Source organism: Numida meleagris, chromosome 1 (genome assembly GCF_002078875.1).
Source record: "Numida meleagris isolate 19003 breed g44 Domestic line chromosome 1, NumMel1.0, whole genome shotgun sequence".
Lineage (NCBI taxonomy): Eukaryota > Metazoa > Chordata > Aves > Galliformes > Numididae > Numida > Numida meleagris.
This window is the reverse complement of record NC_034409.1, coordinates 77,752,052-77,767,936: the sequence shown is the minus strand read 5'-3', so window position 1 is coordinate 77,767,936 and position 15,885 is coordinate 77,752,052. Positions and strand designations below refer to the sequence as shown.

General features: G+C 41.1%; 1 protein-coding gene across 2 annotated transcripts in view; it reads left to right on the top strand.

Moving 5' to 3' along the window:
- GTF2E1 (general transcription factor IIE subunit 1) overlaps positions 8-15,885 on the top strand; it is a 54,321-nt gene continuing 38,443 nt past the window's right edge. The window contains exons 1-2 of one of the 2 annotated variants that reach the window (XM_021397391.1): positions 8-139; positions 7,426-7,903. In XM_021397391.1, coding sequence (XP_021253066.1) covers positions 7,456-7,903 — 448 coding nt within the window. In that variant the 5' untranslated portion in view covers positions 8-139; positions 7,426-7,455. Of the gene's footprint in view, positions 140-408; positions 893-7,425; positions 7,904-15,885 lie in introns of those variants that run through there. The other variant, XM_021397394.1, reaches the window with a different exon arrangement.

The following is a 15,885-nucleotide window of genomic DNA, read 5'->3' as shown; positions in this document are numbered from 1 at the left end:
GAGGCTCTGAGAGGACGTGATTGGCTCGCGCGGAGGGCCGGGCGTCTCGTTGACGCAGGCGGCGCGCAGTACTGACGCAGCCGGCGGAGCGGCCGGAAGCACCGCCCGGAGAGGGAGGGAGAGCTGGCAGCGGCGGCAGGTCAGTGCCGGCCTGGGCAGGCCTCGCGCGGGGCCTGCCGCGGTGCGCGCCGGGAGCCGGGCCCGGGTGGTCGGGGCTCCGCCTGGATAGTCTGGAGCGCCCACGGGCATCGCGCTGCCCTGGTTCTGGGCGGCTGCCCCGCTCCGCTGCTTCGGCCTGGGCTCCGAACCGGCACCCACCTTCCTTCTTGTGTTCTCTGTGGTGTAATTTTTTAAATTTTTTTTTTAATTTTTTTTTCCCCTCTCTTTGGTGATACTGCTGAGCCCCTCGAGTCTTCCATCCCAGAAGACCTCGCAGAACGCGGTGTTGAAAACCCCACTTGTAACGGTGGGGAGAGCGTAGGTGCCGTGCACGTGGTATAAGGGCTACTCTTCTGAGCTGGGCTCTGTCACTGCGTTGTAGGAGGCCGGCCCAGCTCCTCCTGTGGAGTTGGGGACTTTGATGTTACCTTGTAACAGATCCAGGTTGCAGCCAAATGAGCCTGATGCCTTGCATCAGCAAGGTGCTGCTACCAAGAGGCACGTGCTTAACCTCCCTCTGTGTGGGCTTTAACCAGTGCCTGAGCGCGTGCTCTGCTGCCATCCGGTTCACAGGCCCACAAGCTATTTTGTCTGTGTGCAGTAGTTTTCCTCTTACTTCATGAGGCTGATGCTTCCCAGAGGACCTGATGAGCGTCACGTCTCACAGTGGGCTGTTAAATGGCTTCATTGTCAGTCCTGTATCATCACGGTTGGCCCAGAATAAAGAAGGAAGGTCAGCATAATGAAGAAAATGTTCAGCAGTGCAGTGTTAGGGTGCAGCTGCATGAAATATAGGTGATTTAGTATCTTTCAGCCACAGAAAGTTGAGTATCTCATCTCTTCCATGTGCTGGCATCCTCTCACTTTTGGCTCTTTGGCTTATTGGAGTTTTCCATGAGCAGATTCAATTGATTAAACCATTGAAAAAAGATCTTCTCCTGCCTTTAGTGAGTTAAATTAAGGCACAGGAAAGTACTGTGAGTGCCAGAGCTGACACAGGAAGGGGAGGGCCGTGTGCTTGGAAGAAGGTAGTAATAAGGAACGAAGGGAGTTTTACCTACTGCTCCCTTTAAGACACTACTTCCAGTTCATTTTCATGCAGGATGCCTCAGGAGGTTCTTAAAAGCAAGAAGCTATATGAATTAAAGCTAATATTGTATCTTGTAGCTATTTAGTTTCTCTGTTTCTTACTGTTGCTTACATACCCTTATTTATTACACCCTGATAAACTCTTCTGAGCCTAATACCTTCATATACTTTGTTACTACTTTTCTGAGTACCTGAAAGTCAGATGTATCTGACTTGGTGAGAAGCATGGTGTACCTGGTCTTTTCAGTGTAGGGTATAAAAGGTAATTACTGCTTCTGTCCACCCTGAACTTTAACCAGCAGCACTGGGTTAAGCCCACTGTACTCTAGTGTATTCATGACTACTTAGGCTTGATATTTTTGAGAAAAGCTCTTCTTAAAATGAAAAAAAAAACCCAAAGCATTGTCACTTGATAATGTGGACCAATGCTGAGAAATCTCAAAAATAGTGGATGTGCTTCTGCTAGCATACACTTAAGGAACAGTGTAAGATTTATAAGCTAATGATATCCCTGGTTAGAGCATCTTTTTGCCACCACCTGTGGAAGGCTCGCTCTTCCACATCCCTAGCCGTGCTGTCTTCTATCTGCTTTGCATATGCTCTAGTCTAGTAATTTAAGTAATGTGGTTTGTGCACTGCTCTGCATCTAAATTACCGTAGTGGTTGGTTTGTTTTTTTTTTTTTGGTGTGTTGGTTTTTCACTTTTTATTAGCTTGATTCACCTCACTACATAAATAGCTAATCATTGAAGTCAGCACAAGATGGGAGATGAGTTAGGTTAGCTTCAGGCAGCAAAGGAAGAGTTCCTTCTGTGTGAGGGAATAATTTAACTTCAGCTGTATCAGGAAACTGTATCTTCACCATTCTAGCCACTAAGTTTCACCTTCAGTAAATAGTACACTCCACTTTTTTTTCTACAACTGTAAACAGTTTGTTAATGCTACTATGCATTTGGATTACTTCTGAATATATGCTTTTGTATATACGAGCGCGTAGGTAGTCCTTAAATGCATTGATGTCTTGCTATCATTATGTGAGATTTAAATCATGAATGTGATGAAGAATGCAGGCTCAGAATGTAATTCTCAAGCTTCTGCATGCATGGTCAGACTTTGCTGCCTTAAGTGAAGTTCCATATATGTTTGCTGAGAAGATTAGGTGAAAACGTCATATTTTCAGCTGGGCTTTTCAGCCTTTCTTTGTGCAGGAGTGTAATTAATTAAAAGAAGTAAGGAAAGAAGTAAGCATTAAGAAGAAGAACAGAAAGATACACATGGCCACTTGGTTTCTGTTTAAGGAATGCCAAAAAGAAGATAGGATTTTAGTGAAAGCAGACTTTTTTTTTTTAATTTTCTGCTGAAATGCTTCAGGACAGGTAGGTCTTGCGAAGAAAGCGAGTGATTTCACATCAAGATAGAGGCAGTGTTCCTGCAGTTTACAGGGAAAGGAATTAAGCAGGCTTTTGTTGAAATGTTGAGAGACTTTGGTTTTGCAAATGATGTAGTATAAAGGCAGTTCTAGATAATAGGGATATGTTGCACAGAATGTGATCTTGTGCCATTTTTGGAATCATAAAATCATTCTGGTTGTAAAAGATATTCCACCCATCACTCTAACTGACCAAATCCCATCACTATACCACATCCTTTACTGCTATGTCCATGTATCTCTTAAATACCTCCAGAGAGGGGGACTCTACCACTTCCTTGGCAGCCTCTTCCAGTGCCTGCCCACCCACCCTCTCCATGAAGAAAACCTTCCTGATGCCCAACCTAAACCTCCCCGGGCAAAACTTGAGACAGTGGCCAAAGTTACTTTGTACATACACTTAAAGTCTTGGTGGCAAGTTTTTCCATTCCCATTTTGTGCCTCCCTTCTTTGTATTCAGGAAGGTTCAGAATCATTCCTGTTGGGTCGACCCTGTCATTTTCTGGAGGACAATTATTCATTTTATTAGAGTTAGATATTACAAAGCCAGATTTGAAGTTTCCAAGTGACCACTGGATGGAGACATGGTGAATAGAGGCTCTCAAAAGCCTGTCATACTTAGCCACATTTGAAGATGAAGGACTCTAACTTCAAGCATGAATACAAGAAAGACAGAAAGAGAACAGGGAAAGTTAATGGTGAATTACTTGAATTAATTAATCAAATAATAGGCCAGTGCCTAATTCTCCAAAATTCATATTCTGGGCAAAATAAAAAAAATAAAAGCCGAAACTGAAATTTTCTGACATCTCTAGGTATGCTCAAGACCTATTTCTTAGGCATTTCATTCACCCTGATGTATGATTTCTATTTTGCAACCTGTTCCCCAGATTTCTTTATCCAACAGATTTTATTATATTATGTAGCTGTACACCTTTATTTCCAGCAGATTTTCCAATAACCATATGTGTATATATGGTGTTACTGTCCTACTGTAACGTTCTTCATATATCCATGACACTGAACTGTATTCATATAATTCCACACAGAACATTTCCCTAACAGTAGTCTTTTAATCATGTCCATGTTTAGATTTAGAAATTGGGTGTTCCAGAACGTTGTCCTGTCTGGTGTGCTTTGTTATTGTTGCTGTAGGTGCATGTTGCATAGTACTTTATCTTGGCCATTGCGTTTCTTTTGTTTCTTTTTTCTCAGATGGTGTCCCTTGAAGTTCATACATTAAGGACATTACAGATGTTATTATGAAACAGATGCACGTCCATTAAAACCTTGTTAGGAGATGTTATCGTGTTTCTTTGCCCATGTAATTAATTCAAGTTTGACTTTGCTGCTTTGATGGGAGGTAAAATCACTGCTTAAGAACACAGTGGTAAAATCCTTTGCTTTTGAATTTTAAAATGATATTCTTGTGGTATTGGATTACCATTTGTGAGATGGATCCTGTCTTGGCTAATGAAAGACAGCAAGGAGTTGGGTTCCTGCTGCAGCCTGGGACTGTTTGTGATAGGGTGGCAAGATGTCGGCTTCTCCTAGAGAAACCATGCTAGATTCTGGGCCTGACTAGGATGGTCTTTGACCTTCTTTCTTTTATTTTTTCCCTTAAAGCTGACACTAGTCATTTTTTTTCACCCAAAGGCTCAATTTCTTGAAGGGAAGTTTGATGAGAGAGAGTGATTTGTGGTGTTTTCAGAATGCTTGTATTTCCATTTATCTATGCCTGGAAGAAAACCAGTGTTACATGCAAGATATGCCCACTGTAGTCTGAAGATAAAGAGGATTTGAATGTGTCTAGAAACTCCAGTAAAGGAGAAGAAAGAATTGTATGAAGACTCCTGTCCCTGCTTGATCAAGAGGTTTAAATTCTAGCACACGATACTAAGAAAAATTATTAAATCTCTCCCATGGTTCTCAGCAATAGTTAGAAGTACATACTCTTAAAGAAAGATGTTTTTATTAATGCCTTGTGGGTCTCCATATAAGCCTGTAAGGCTTAATTCAGGAAACTGGACCTTAGACCTGTTTGGAAAATGTCTGCAAAATTCTACAGCTGTCTAATCAATGAGATTGTTGCAGAGAAAATGCTTTCCATCAGCTCTCAGCTGACATATCCACAGTGAGATGTGCTTGCTTAGAATCACAGAGTTCATAGGGATTTTTTTGTTTGTTTGTTTCTGGGATCAACACTTAGAAATGCCTCGACTTCCAAAGTTTGTCTTTTTAAATTACTTCTGGGATGCCAGGTATGACTTCAAGTCGATCTTATTAGTGTTACATTGCTCCTAAACTCTGAGTAAGTAGAGTTATTCAGCTTGAATAAATAAAGCTTCTGGCTAGAATCTGCACTGACACAGTTTTATAGTGCCTATATGTTGCTGATGGATATAGATTTTCAGGAACAATGTCCTGTGAGTGTATTCACATGGACTCTGGCTTCTTTATGCAGAAGTTTTCAGTACTGTGTGGATAACTCATACTGGACCATCCTTTATTGCTAACACTTTTATCTTTACCCAGTTTAACACAAAGCTCCACTAAAAATGACCTTTGTGGGACTGTGACCATTATGCATGAGGCATGCAGGAGAAGGCTGACTTGAGGAATACTTGCTTCATGGCTAATTCATGCTGGGATAAACATAATTAAATTTCCTTGAAGGGAAGTTGGAGCTGGACACCCAAGCACTGTTTTCTGTAAGCACTTTTTGCCTGCCAGCAAACAGACAACAGATTTTGTTCGGTTCCTTTCAGTTTGAGCACTGTGAATAATACTTAGCCTTAAGACAGAGAAATAGATAGCTGAGGCGGAGAAGTGTTTTAAAAGAAAAGAATAGAAATGTTTTTTTTATTTGAGAGACAAAACCAACAAACCACAGAGCAAGGCTGAATTGCTGTGTAGTTGGGCTGGCTGTAACCCTTGAGGGGAACGAACCTCAGCTGCAGAGGAGGGTTAAAGAGAAGTAAAGCTTCAATGAGTAATGGTGCTTAAGGTTTTTGAGGGGGAAGCATTTTTCGCATGAAAGATAAAATCCAAGTGGGTTACTGTGCTAAGTGATAACAAATTTTTGAGTAGTCTTACCTGATGGAAGTGAGTCATCAGCTGGGGGGTAAACATTTAGAGCTTGATAATTTCAGGGGGTGTCTTAGTGTGGGGAGAATAGAAAAGTACTGTAAAAATACTTTTTTACAGTTTTATGATAGCGATGAAAAACAACAAGATGCTCATCCAGATCCTTCCTTCTGCTGTCTTTTCCCACTTTTCTCTATTTAAGACTTGAGTGCTGGGGAGGTACGTGTTCAGTGTGGGAAAAATCTAACAATCTCTAAGTGAGATTGGCAGAATTTAACTATTTTTGACATTAGCTCACAGATAAAAATTACTTAGCAATGAAGAACAAACAACTTCAAATGTGGTATATTTTTTGGTTTTGTTTTTTTAGTCAGAGGAAACTTTTGCTAAAGAAATGGTTATTCATATCGTAAAAGAGCATAAAGGCTCTTACTGAAATAGACCAGTCAAAGATTTATTTGATGTTAACTGAAAGTACAAACCTCTGAGTGTTTCCAAAGCATGTGTAATACTCATGCTTACCTTGAACCTTCCGTATGTACATGCATTGAGTGGAGGGGAATTCTTTTATTGCCTAGAGATGCATAGGCTTGAAATAGTGAAGGGAAAATGCACAAAACCTCTTTGTGAAAAGATGATAAACTTTTGCCCTGTGCCGTATGGAGCGTTGCTTCCCTTTGTTACAGCCACTGGACAAAACTGATTACTTCATAGAATCATAGAATGGCCTGGGTTGCAAAGGACCTCAAAGATCATCGAGTTTCAACCTTCCTGCTGAGTGCAGGGTCCCCAACCACTAGACCAGGCTGCCCAGAGCCACGTCCAGCCTGGCCTTGAATGCCTCCAGGGACAGGGCATCCACAACCTTGGGCAACCTGGATCACTGCTGTTTATTGCATTCTGGGATTTGGTTCTGGAATATGTCTGTGGCAGAGGTGGCAACATGAGGAATTCTTTGCATGACCTGCTCTTGTGAATGATTCCTTGTGTGTTGCAGATGCTTTAAATGAAGGATCAGTCCTTTGGAAGAGCTTATTTGCTCACTTATGATCAAGGCTCAAGTGACCTGTTATGTAGTAATTGATGACAGTGTTAATAGTTTTCATGCTGCTGACTGAAATCTATTTATCAGTGAGTAAGGAAAAGAACCCGTCTCTTCTGATTGTGCAGCTGGGAGCTTCTGCTTGAATGCAAACCAGTCTGTACTAGCAAGCTGTCCTCATGTAGAGTCTCTGTCCGGTGATGTCTGAGAAGCAGAAGCAGGCACAGGTGGTGAAGTGACATCCATTAGGGCCGTAAGAATGCTCTACTCTTGTGGGCTGTCTTAAGGCCTGTCTTGCTGTAGCCTTTTTCTGCTTCTACCAAGATGAAAGTTTCATCATTGAGGAAGCTGTCTGCTGGAGCTCAGATTCAAGACAGCTTTCTTACTCCAGCTCTGAGTAGAACTGCAATTGGCTGAATGTTATGACAGCAGTTTGAGTGCTTTTGCTTTCCACCATTTTGTTATGAATTTGAGGTACCGATTCCTAATTGTACGATTGTTGCATTGGCATTATTAACATCTAAGGAGGGAAAACACAACATCCTTTTCCTAACTGTAGGGAAGATACATGAAAACTAGTCTTCTGACTTCAGAAGTTAAGCATCCTTTTTTCGTTGCAGTATACATGAAGGTCAAGATCTGAACCTGCTATGACTGACCCAGACGTCCTCACTGAGGTCCCTGCAGCTCTCAAGCGCCTTGCCAAGTATGTCGTGCGTGGTTTTTATGGCATTGAACACGCTTTGGCTCTGGACATCCTCATCCGAAACCCCTGCGTGAAGGAAGAGGACATGCTAGAGCTCCTTAAATTTGATAGGAAGCAGTTGCGGTCTGTCCTCAACACCCTCAAGGGTGACAAGTTCATCAAATGCAGAATGAGGGTAGAGACAGCTGCAGATGGCAAAACCACCCGCCATAACTACTACTTCATCAACTACCGCCTGCTGGTGAATGTGGTGAAGTACAAGCTGGACCACATGAGGAGGAGGATTGAGACGGACGAGAGAGACTCCACCAATCGCGCCTCTTTTAAATGCCCCATTTGCTTCAGTACTTTCACAGACTTGGAGGCCAAACAGCTGTTTGACCCCAGGGCAGGTAAGAGTATGGGTAGCAGTGCTCTGGCTTTCTCCTTTGTAAGTGCTGGGTGTTAAGGAAAGGGAGTCTTAGAGCAATTCTCTCAAGCCTGGCAGGAGGGAGGAGCACTCTGTTTCTGCAGAGGTAAGCGTATGAGTACAAAAATACTGTCCATTGTTGCTGTGATCTAAACAGTCAGCTGCCCGCAGGTAGTTTTGGTAATGGATAGGGTAGTTCTTACATTGTCTGTCCAGGCAAATAGTAATTTCGGTAAAATGCTTGTAGATAGATATACTTGAGTGACAAGCAGCAGAGAAATTGAGGTCTCTTTGCAGAGAAGGCATATAAATTGCTGAGTTTTGTATGCAGGAAATTTATAATGTAGATGTGGGCATGCAGGGAGTAAACTATTACTGTTTAATTTTCTTCTAGCCATTTCATTATACTGCATGACCTAGTTTCCCTCGTGTAAAGCATTCTCACAAAAGTTAAAAGGAATTAATTACAGACTTGTCTGTGGTTGGGAATAAACAACATTTTTTTCAAGTCTGTGTCTCAGTGGAGATGTGTATCTGTCTCATGCATATAAAATCAGTCATTGCAAGGTGTCACTATCTACAGGCGCAGTCCAAATGCTTTGAGTCTGAATCTGTGTCGGGGAGGGAAGAACACCTGTGCCTGATGAGATCCTATTTTGCCTCCCTAATCTAGGATTATTTTGAGGTGAAGGCAGGGAGCAGAGGTTGTGCATCAGGCCTCCACCCTCTGAACTAGTTTCTTTACTCTTTAATCTCTCCCTTTGAATTTTTTGTCCGTGTACGTTTTTTTTTAAAGTGAAAGTGGCTGCTTTTTAATAAGTGATTTGTGTTGTCCGCATCCATTCCCTGTCCTCTGGAATTCCATATCAGAAAAGAACTGAGAGACTCTTAGGTCTCTCCCAGAGAGAACTCTGGCATGTAGAAGGAGAACATAAGGCGTGTGGGGGACCAGGTTTTATTGTACAGTGAATAGCCACTCTTTTTCAATGATGCCTTTGGCCCTTATCAGCGCTGTACATACACCTCTCACTCACTGAAACTCCTGGCAGCACAAGAGCTGAAGGGCAGCTGAAAGCCCTGTGTATTTCAGTCACGGTTGACCTGAGCTGCTCCTGGACTGCAGCGGTGTTGATAAAATATTGTGAATCAAAATGCAGGGCCAAAGAGGTCTGTGGAGCAGGTAGAGCGTGGAAAACATCCTCTATGCTAGTCTAGACCAAGCTATACTTTATGGCAATCTACTGTTAAAAGGCATCTTGTTCTGTTATCTGCTTCTTCAGTGTCCTTGTCATGCAGAACTGGAGACAGTTAGAGTTCTTGACTTTCCTTCTGCTTCTTTCTTCTTTTCTGATTAAAAATCAAACGCGAACTAAACAATTGTTCTAGAAAGAAAGTAGGATTAGAAGAGGCTCTCACTTTTCCCCTTCCTTATCAGCAATGGTAAGGTTTCCAGTGTTTGTCTGTGCTGTAATCGTTCTATCACAATCACAAAGTCGTTACTGCAGCATCTCTGTCAGCCTCCCAGCTTCATCCAGTGTCTGTTTCATGTAGACTACAGGCCCTCTTGCTTCACATCTGTTTTACTTCATTTGTGGATAATTTTGGAACAAAACTGAGGTGCTTCTTTTTTTCAATACAAGTTGTGATTATTGTTGTTTGAAGATTGGAGAAGTGTTTGCCAAGAGAAACTAAATGATAGTGATAAGGGAACATAGAGGTGTATTGTCATGCTTTGATTGCTGTTCAATTTATTTGGAAAATACTTTTGAGCAGACACCAAGTTTGCTTTTGTCATTTTAGTGTTCATGTATCTTAACTAAAAGATTCTCTGTGTCTGAGAAGCCTGGGTGAAAACTCAGTTAAGTCTTGTGAAAACAAGGGGGAAAAACCTACCTATGATGTGCCTTGAACAAGGGAAAGAAGTTGGTTAGTTATACTCTGTGAAAAAGGACGTACAGAAGGCAATCTTCTCCCAAGTCATGTTGTCTGTGTCCTTTATTAGGAAGTGCAGAGCTGTACCTCTGCTGGAATTTTATTTTCTCTGTGCCTTGATGTTGGGGACTTATCTTGTCTGACAATCTCTAGCTGTCTTTTTCTTGTCTTTCCCTTTGCTTTCTTCGATCTCAAAGTTAAAAGGTTTGAGCATTTTTAGCCTCCTAGGTCAGATGATATAAGATGATATATCAAGTTTTGCATTACCATTCCAACTGTACTTGGAGAATTGATAATAACAATGAAAACCATATTAAGAGCTTTCATTTAGATAAGCTGCTGTCTTTTTGCAGGTAGGTTTGGTGTTACTGTAGAGGCTTGCAGTGAAGATTTAAAAGCTGCGGTTGTCTTTCCAGGCTTTTCTTGAATATGAAGGTGAATATCCTTGAGACCTGCAGAAGAGAGTCTTTTTGTGCATGCAGGGTCACACTTGTTTCACTCAGCTAATTGCAACAGAAAACATATAGAAAGGACTTGAATTCATGAGGTTTCAGGTTTGCATTCTGTCTATTGACTAGACAGTGCTTTTGATAGGAATTGCTGCGGACTGGCTTGCTACACAGAGCTGACAATTCTTACCCACTTTCAATGTCTTCAGAACTACAGGAAGAAAAACATGAATGCTGTTTAAATAAAGTCTGTCTTTGAGCCTTGTTTCAGGTGGGTTGACTGAGAAAAGAAAAAGATTGTAGTCTTCCAAAGAGATCCTGTTATAAACACTTGAAATACTGATCATTGCCTTACCTTTGTGCTGTCGTCTGCTGTCTGACCCGCGCTCTGATCTTTCATCACTTTGTTCTGCACACATGCTAGCAATTTTCTGCCATTGCGATGAAACCTCATGCAGGCAGAAAGCTGCAGCCATTCCCTTAAACAAGGTAAGGACTGTCTCTTGAGGCAGAGCTGCACAAGAAAAGGTTTAATTGAATAACAGTAAGAAAAGTCAGGTGTTAAGTGCATACTGTGAATAACTCTGCTGAACTGTCTGCTTCCAGACCTGGGCTTTCAATTTACACTGACATAAGGGGCACTGGTTTTTCATGTGTTTCACCTTCAGATGGGATGTTATTTCATCTGGCTCTTCCACAGACCTTTGGGAAGATTGCCGTTTCCTGTGGTTTTAAAAGTAGAAACTACAGAAATTTAGTTTCTGTAGGCCTATTTCTGGAATTATAGAGCAGTCTAAGCAATTAGATAGTAATTTGTGGATTGGCTTAAAAAAAATATGTAAATCTCTGAGGTTTAAATATGTGCTAGTATGTTCTGTGTAGGGTGAGGTGGACCCAAGAGCTGTGTTGTCTCACCCAGTAGAGGGAGCTATCTTCTTTTCTCTATGCATACTGGCTTAGGTTGGTTAATTTGTTGAATGCCATAAAAATGGAAATTATTTTCATGGATATGTGTTCCGTAGCATGATTAAGTGGGTCTGGTTGGGGAAGGTCTCTGATGTATCCTGTTATCAAACTCTAATCATATTTGTAAATCTAGACTAGTGTTGGATTTGCCTGTCAAACTCAAGGTCAGTTTGAAAGAAACGATGTGACTAGAAACTGCAATTGGGAGAGTGGGACTGAAGTAGAGGAGTGAGAGAAACTAGATCTTGCAGTGCATTACAGTGGCTGGTATTAAGCCCAGGATTTCCTTATGTATTCTAAATACCAAACTGTATCAGCGTATCTACCAGGGTAACAAGTAAATTTGATTCTAGAAAGAAAATAAAAGCTAAATAAAGTAACTTTTCTGTTCTCTTCTATGTTTGCAATCTGATTTTTTACAGTCTTGTTTTCTTTCACTTCTCTTATTCTGAAATATAATATTGATATTAACAGTAAATGTACTTGCAGTTGTCTCTTACCTACATCCATGGGTTGTGTCCTCACCATAATGTTTGGTTAGGTAAGACATGAATAATAGTGGAAATAAGAGGATAGAAGGTAATTGGGTAACGTGAATTAGAAAGATGATGCTGTTGGGATGTTCTTAATTGTGGTTGTAATTACTAGAGTCTTTTGTTACTGGGAATTGTAGCAGCTAACTACTCATAGCCACCTTGCCCTCCCACAGCTTGGTCCTGGTTTGATGAATAGCTATTGCAATCTGACTGCTCCTGGAGATGCACTGTAATAGTAGCTTGCTGTTCATGAGACTTATGATGTGTGCTGTTATGGAATGTATTTTGGGATGAATAGTTGAAGGTGGCAGTTTTCTGGAAGGGGAAACATCACCTTGAATTTCATACCCCCCTCCCCCCCCTTTCTTTTACTGTCAGTCATTATGTGTATTCCTGCTAAGAAGTACATAAATATATTTAGAAGCTGGTTTTCTGTGCCTGTCACAAGGCACCTTATATCACATTCAGGCATCATTTATTCAGCTGAGCTTTTACATGATTTGGGCCCTGTTATTAAGATTAGAAATTTGACCAGTCTTTGATTTTTGCCTAGATCTTGTGTATAGACTTCTGGAGCCTTTTCTTCTGAGCGCTCAGCTCCTCACTTCATCCCCAGCAAGCTATTAGAACACAACTGTCTTCTCTTATTGTTCTGAATTTCTGCTTACTCGGGCAAGTTCTACACTATCTTCACATTTTCCTCATCCAATTCAAATGACTTCTGAGCCTGTCTTATCTATTTTGTTGTTGTTTTTCTTCTGCTTCCCCTTCTACTTGTTTTTCTTTGCTTTGTCTTTTCTTCTGGAGCTCTCCTGTCCATCTCTGGTACATCTTTGATTTTGCTCCCTTTCAGCCATTAGAAAAAAATCATGTTGAGCTATTCATTCTATGTGTTCATGCTACATATTCAATCCGATTGTTCTTTTTGCTGTTGATTCTTGTCCTTTACGTTGAATGATTTTTCAGAATAGACATTTTAGATAGCTTTGTCTGCCATATACTGCTGTCTGTGTGCTATATGTTACTCCTACTAACAACAGTTGACAGCCTTACCAGCCAAGAGCAGGACTTAAAAAGTCTGTGTGTGAATTGGCAGACCAGAAACTTTCCCTGAAAAAGAAAGGATTCAGAGCAATTCAGTTTTGATCAACTTTAATTTCTGTGAAATTTTCATTGTCTTTGTGTTCCTAGTTTTCCAACTGTTTGTAAACCCGTCAGTGTGATTTTCCTTGACTTTGCAGGCATGTTTTGTTTGTGTGCACTGCCACACAAAGCTTTTGGCACACGCCAGCAGAAGGAAACTGTCCATACTCTGCTTAGTTTCACTGTTCCTATTCAAATTTCTGGCAAAAGCTGCAAGAATACTCCTGTCAGCTTTGCTCTGCTCCAGTGTGATAAGGCCTGGAGCTACAGGGAAGAAAAATGGAGAAAAACATCAAAATTAATGCGTGTTTTTATAAAAGTAAAAATACTCTTCAGAAAGCCTCATGAGGAGTGTGTAGGTTCTACGTGTAACCTGAAAGGAGTGAGTTCAAGCTGGACACCCCTTCTGAAAGGTACCTTTTTTTCTAAGTGCAGATTATTCAACTTGATAGAGAGATAGGTGACAGTAATGTTAGAGACTGGAGGGATTGTAAGAGCCTCTTCCAAGGCAAAATCCAAAACTCGGTGCTGTTGCCTGTGGAGTGCTGGCTGGTCCCTTCCCTGTACTCCAGATTGTTCTCTGGTTGGTATGCCTCTACTTTTTTTTTTAATCTGTCTGATAAATGCAAGCCTTTACTTACAGTATTGATAGAATTTTTGTCTGCAAAGGACATCTTATTATTAGAAGTACAGGCAGTATTTGTCCTTCAAGTAAGGGTTATCGCTTTAACTTTTCTATTGGCTTTGCAAATTGAAATAGACAACAATAAGATCTCTAGATCTGTGAACATTGCAAAAACGTTTGCAGTGATATCCTGAAAGCTGGACTGCACCATTCCTATCTTTTACTCTGATATCTTGCTGTTCTTTTGATACTGCATGCTCAGTAATGCCATCTGCAAAGTGTCATCCTTTTAGTCATGGGCTTCTGCTTGTAAGTCAGATTAGGAGCACATCTAGAATCCTGTTACTTGTGAGACAGTGCTTCTACTAGCACACTGAGAAGAATAAGTGATAGAGCTCCTCTAGATAATACTAAGTGGTTCCAAAGTGCTTTTTAAAAAAAATAAAAATTAAAAAAAAAAACAGACTAATGCTGTTTTTCTGCAATGCAGCATTAGATTTGGTTGATACCTTTTGATTGTTTTGATGTTTGCTATTTATACTATGTCCAAGAAATAATTACAGTGGAGTAACAGTAGAAAATAATTGGCATCTGTATGAATCCTTCATGAGTCTGTAAGTCATACGATATTGGGAAGCAGGTGGTAATGGGACTTTACCGTGAAAGGCTTCATTATGTAGATTTCTCCAGCTTCAGACTCACAGAATCATAAAGTTTGGAAAAGAAGACCTCTAAGATCATCTAGTCTGTCTACCCATCCTCATCACCCCCACTAAACCATGTCCCCAAGTGCCACAACTACACATTTCTTGAACACCTCCAGAGATGGTGACTCCACCGCTTCCCAAGGCAGCCTGTTCCAATGCTTGCACACTCCTTCAGAGTATAAATTTTTCCTAATATCCAACCTGAATGTCCCCTGGTGATCCTCATGGTATTCCCACGGAGATGTGGAATGCAGAACAGATAAGGATCCTGCCTAAACAAAAGCTTTCCATCTCATCCAACATGTGCCCTTCCTGATCAGCTTTTGGAAGAAAACCCTACCATGTACAGGTTGAGTAGGTAGACGATCTAAGGGAAATCTTTAATGCAAGTTAAATCTGAGACCAAAAAATACTTTAAAAGAACTGTTATTAAAAAGTTTCTTCAAACCTGTCAGAAATCGGGATGATGATGCCACAGTGGAATTGAAGGGGAAAAAGGTCAAAGAAAAAATGCTGAGATTATTATTTTCATCGGCTTTGTCCGTGGGATGGACAATATCTTAAATAGGAACTATTTTCACTTTCTAGATGGTGAAGTGGAATAGCAAAGAAGCTTTGCTCATTTGGTATTCCTACAAGAGGAAGTATTTTTCTTGAAGTTTTGGGGGGCTTTTTTTTGTTTGTATTTTTTTGTTTGGTTTTGGGGTTTTCTGGATGTACCTGTTGGATGCAGCAGCGCTGCCTCAGTCTTCTGTGGGGAACACAAACTTCTTGCCCATCTGACAGTGCATTCTGACGGTGTCTTTTGGAGCCTTGAACAAATATGATTGAAACTGAGATCACTTAGTCCAACTATCAGCCCAGCCCCATCATGCCTACTAAGCCATGCCCCTCAGTGCCGCATCTACATGGTTCTGTCTCCAGGGACAGGGACTCCATCACTCTCCTGGGCAGCCTGTTCTATTTGATGGCACTCAGTTGCGCAAACCTGTGAAGGGGCTGTCAGAAAAAAAAGTGTAATTGGGAAAAATGATGACTGAAAATGGGGAAAATGTGGTAAATGCAAGGGAGTCTAATTTGGGGCGAGGGAAAGGAGAGATACGGCTCCCATTGCTTTTATTAAGCAGGGGAATGGGCTGGGTGACTCCTGAAGATTTCTGACCTGATGAAACCATTACTAAGCTGTAGACTAATCTTAGAAGACAAATGAAAACTGCCTACAGTGATTTCCTAAAGCCAGTTCCATAGTTAGAGGAGTTCTGACTGACTTGTTTTCAGTCTGGAGTCATAAAGAGCCTTGTCTCTCTTTTTTATTTTTTAAATGAAAAGTAGATCTTCTGTAGACAGAAATACGTCACATCTTGCATTTTGCTTCATGTTCAGTTGATTCTTATTAAAAGAAAACAACTTTTCAGGAGAATATAAGTTTCAGTATGTATACTGAAGTGATCGACTCTACTTTGATCTTTTGTTTCAATGTCTGAAATTGAGAATAACTGAAGAAAAAGCAGTTATGCTGCAGAAGAATGAAATCCCTTGCCCTTGAGGGGAGGGAGGAGAGTCCTTCTCCTGTCAGTCTTGGAAAGTGCTTTTAGGTTGCCTTGTTG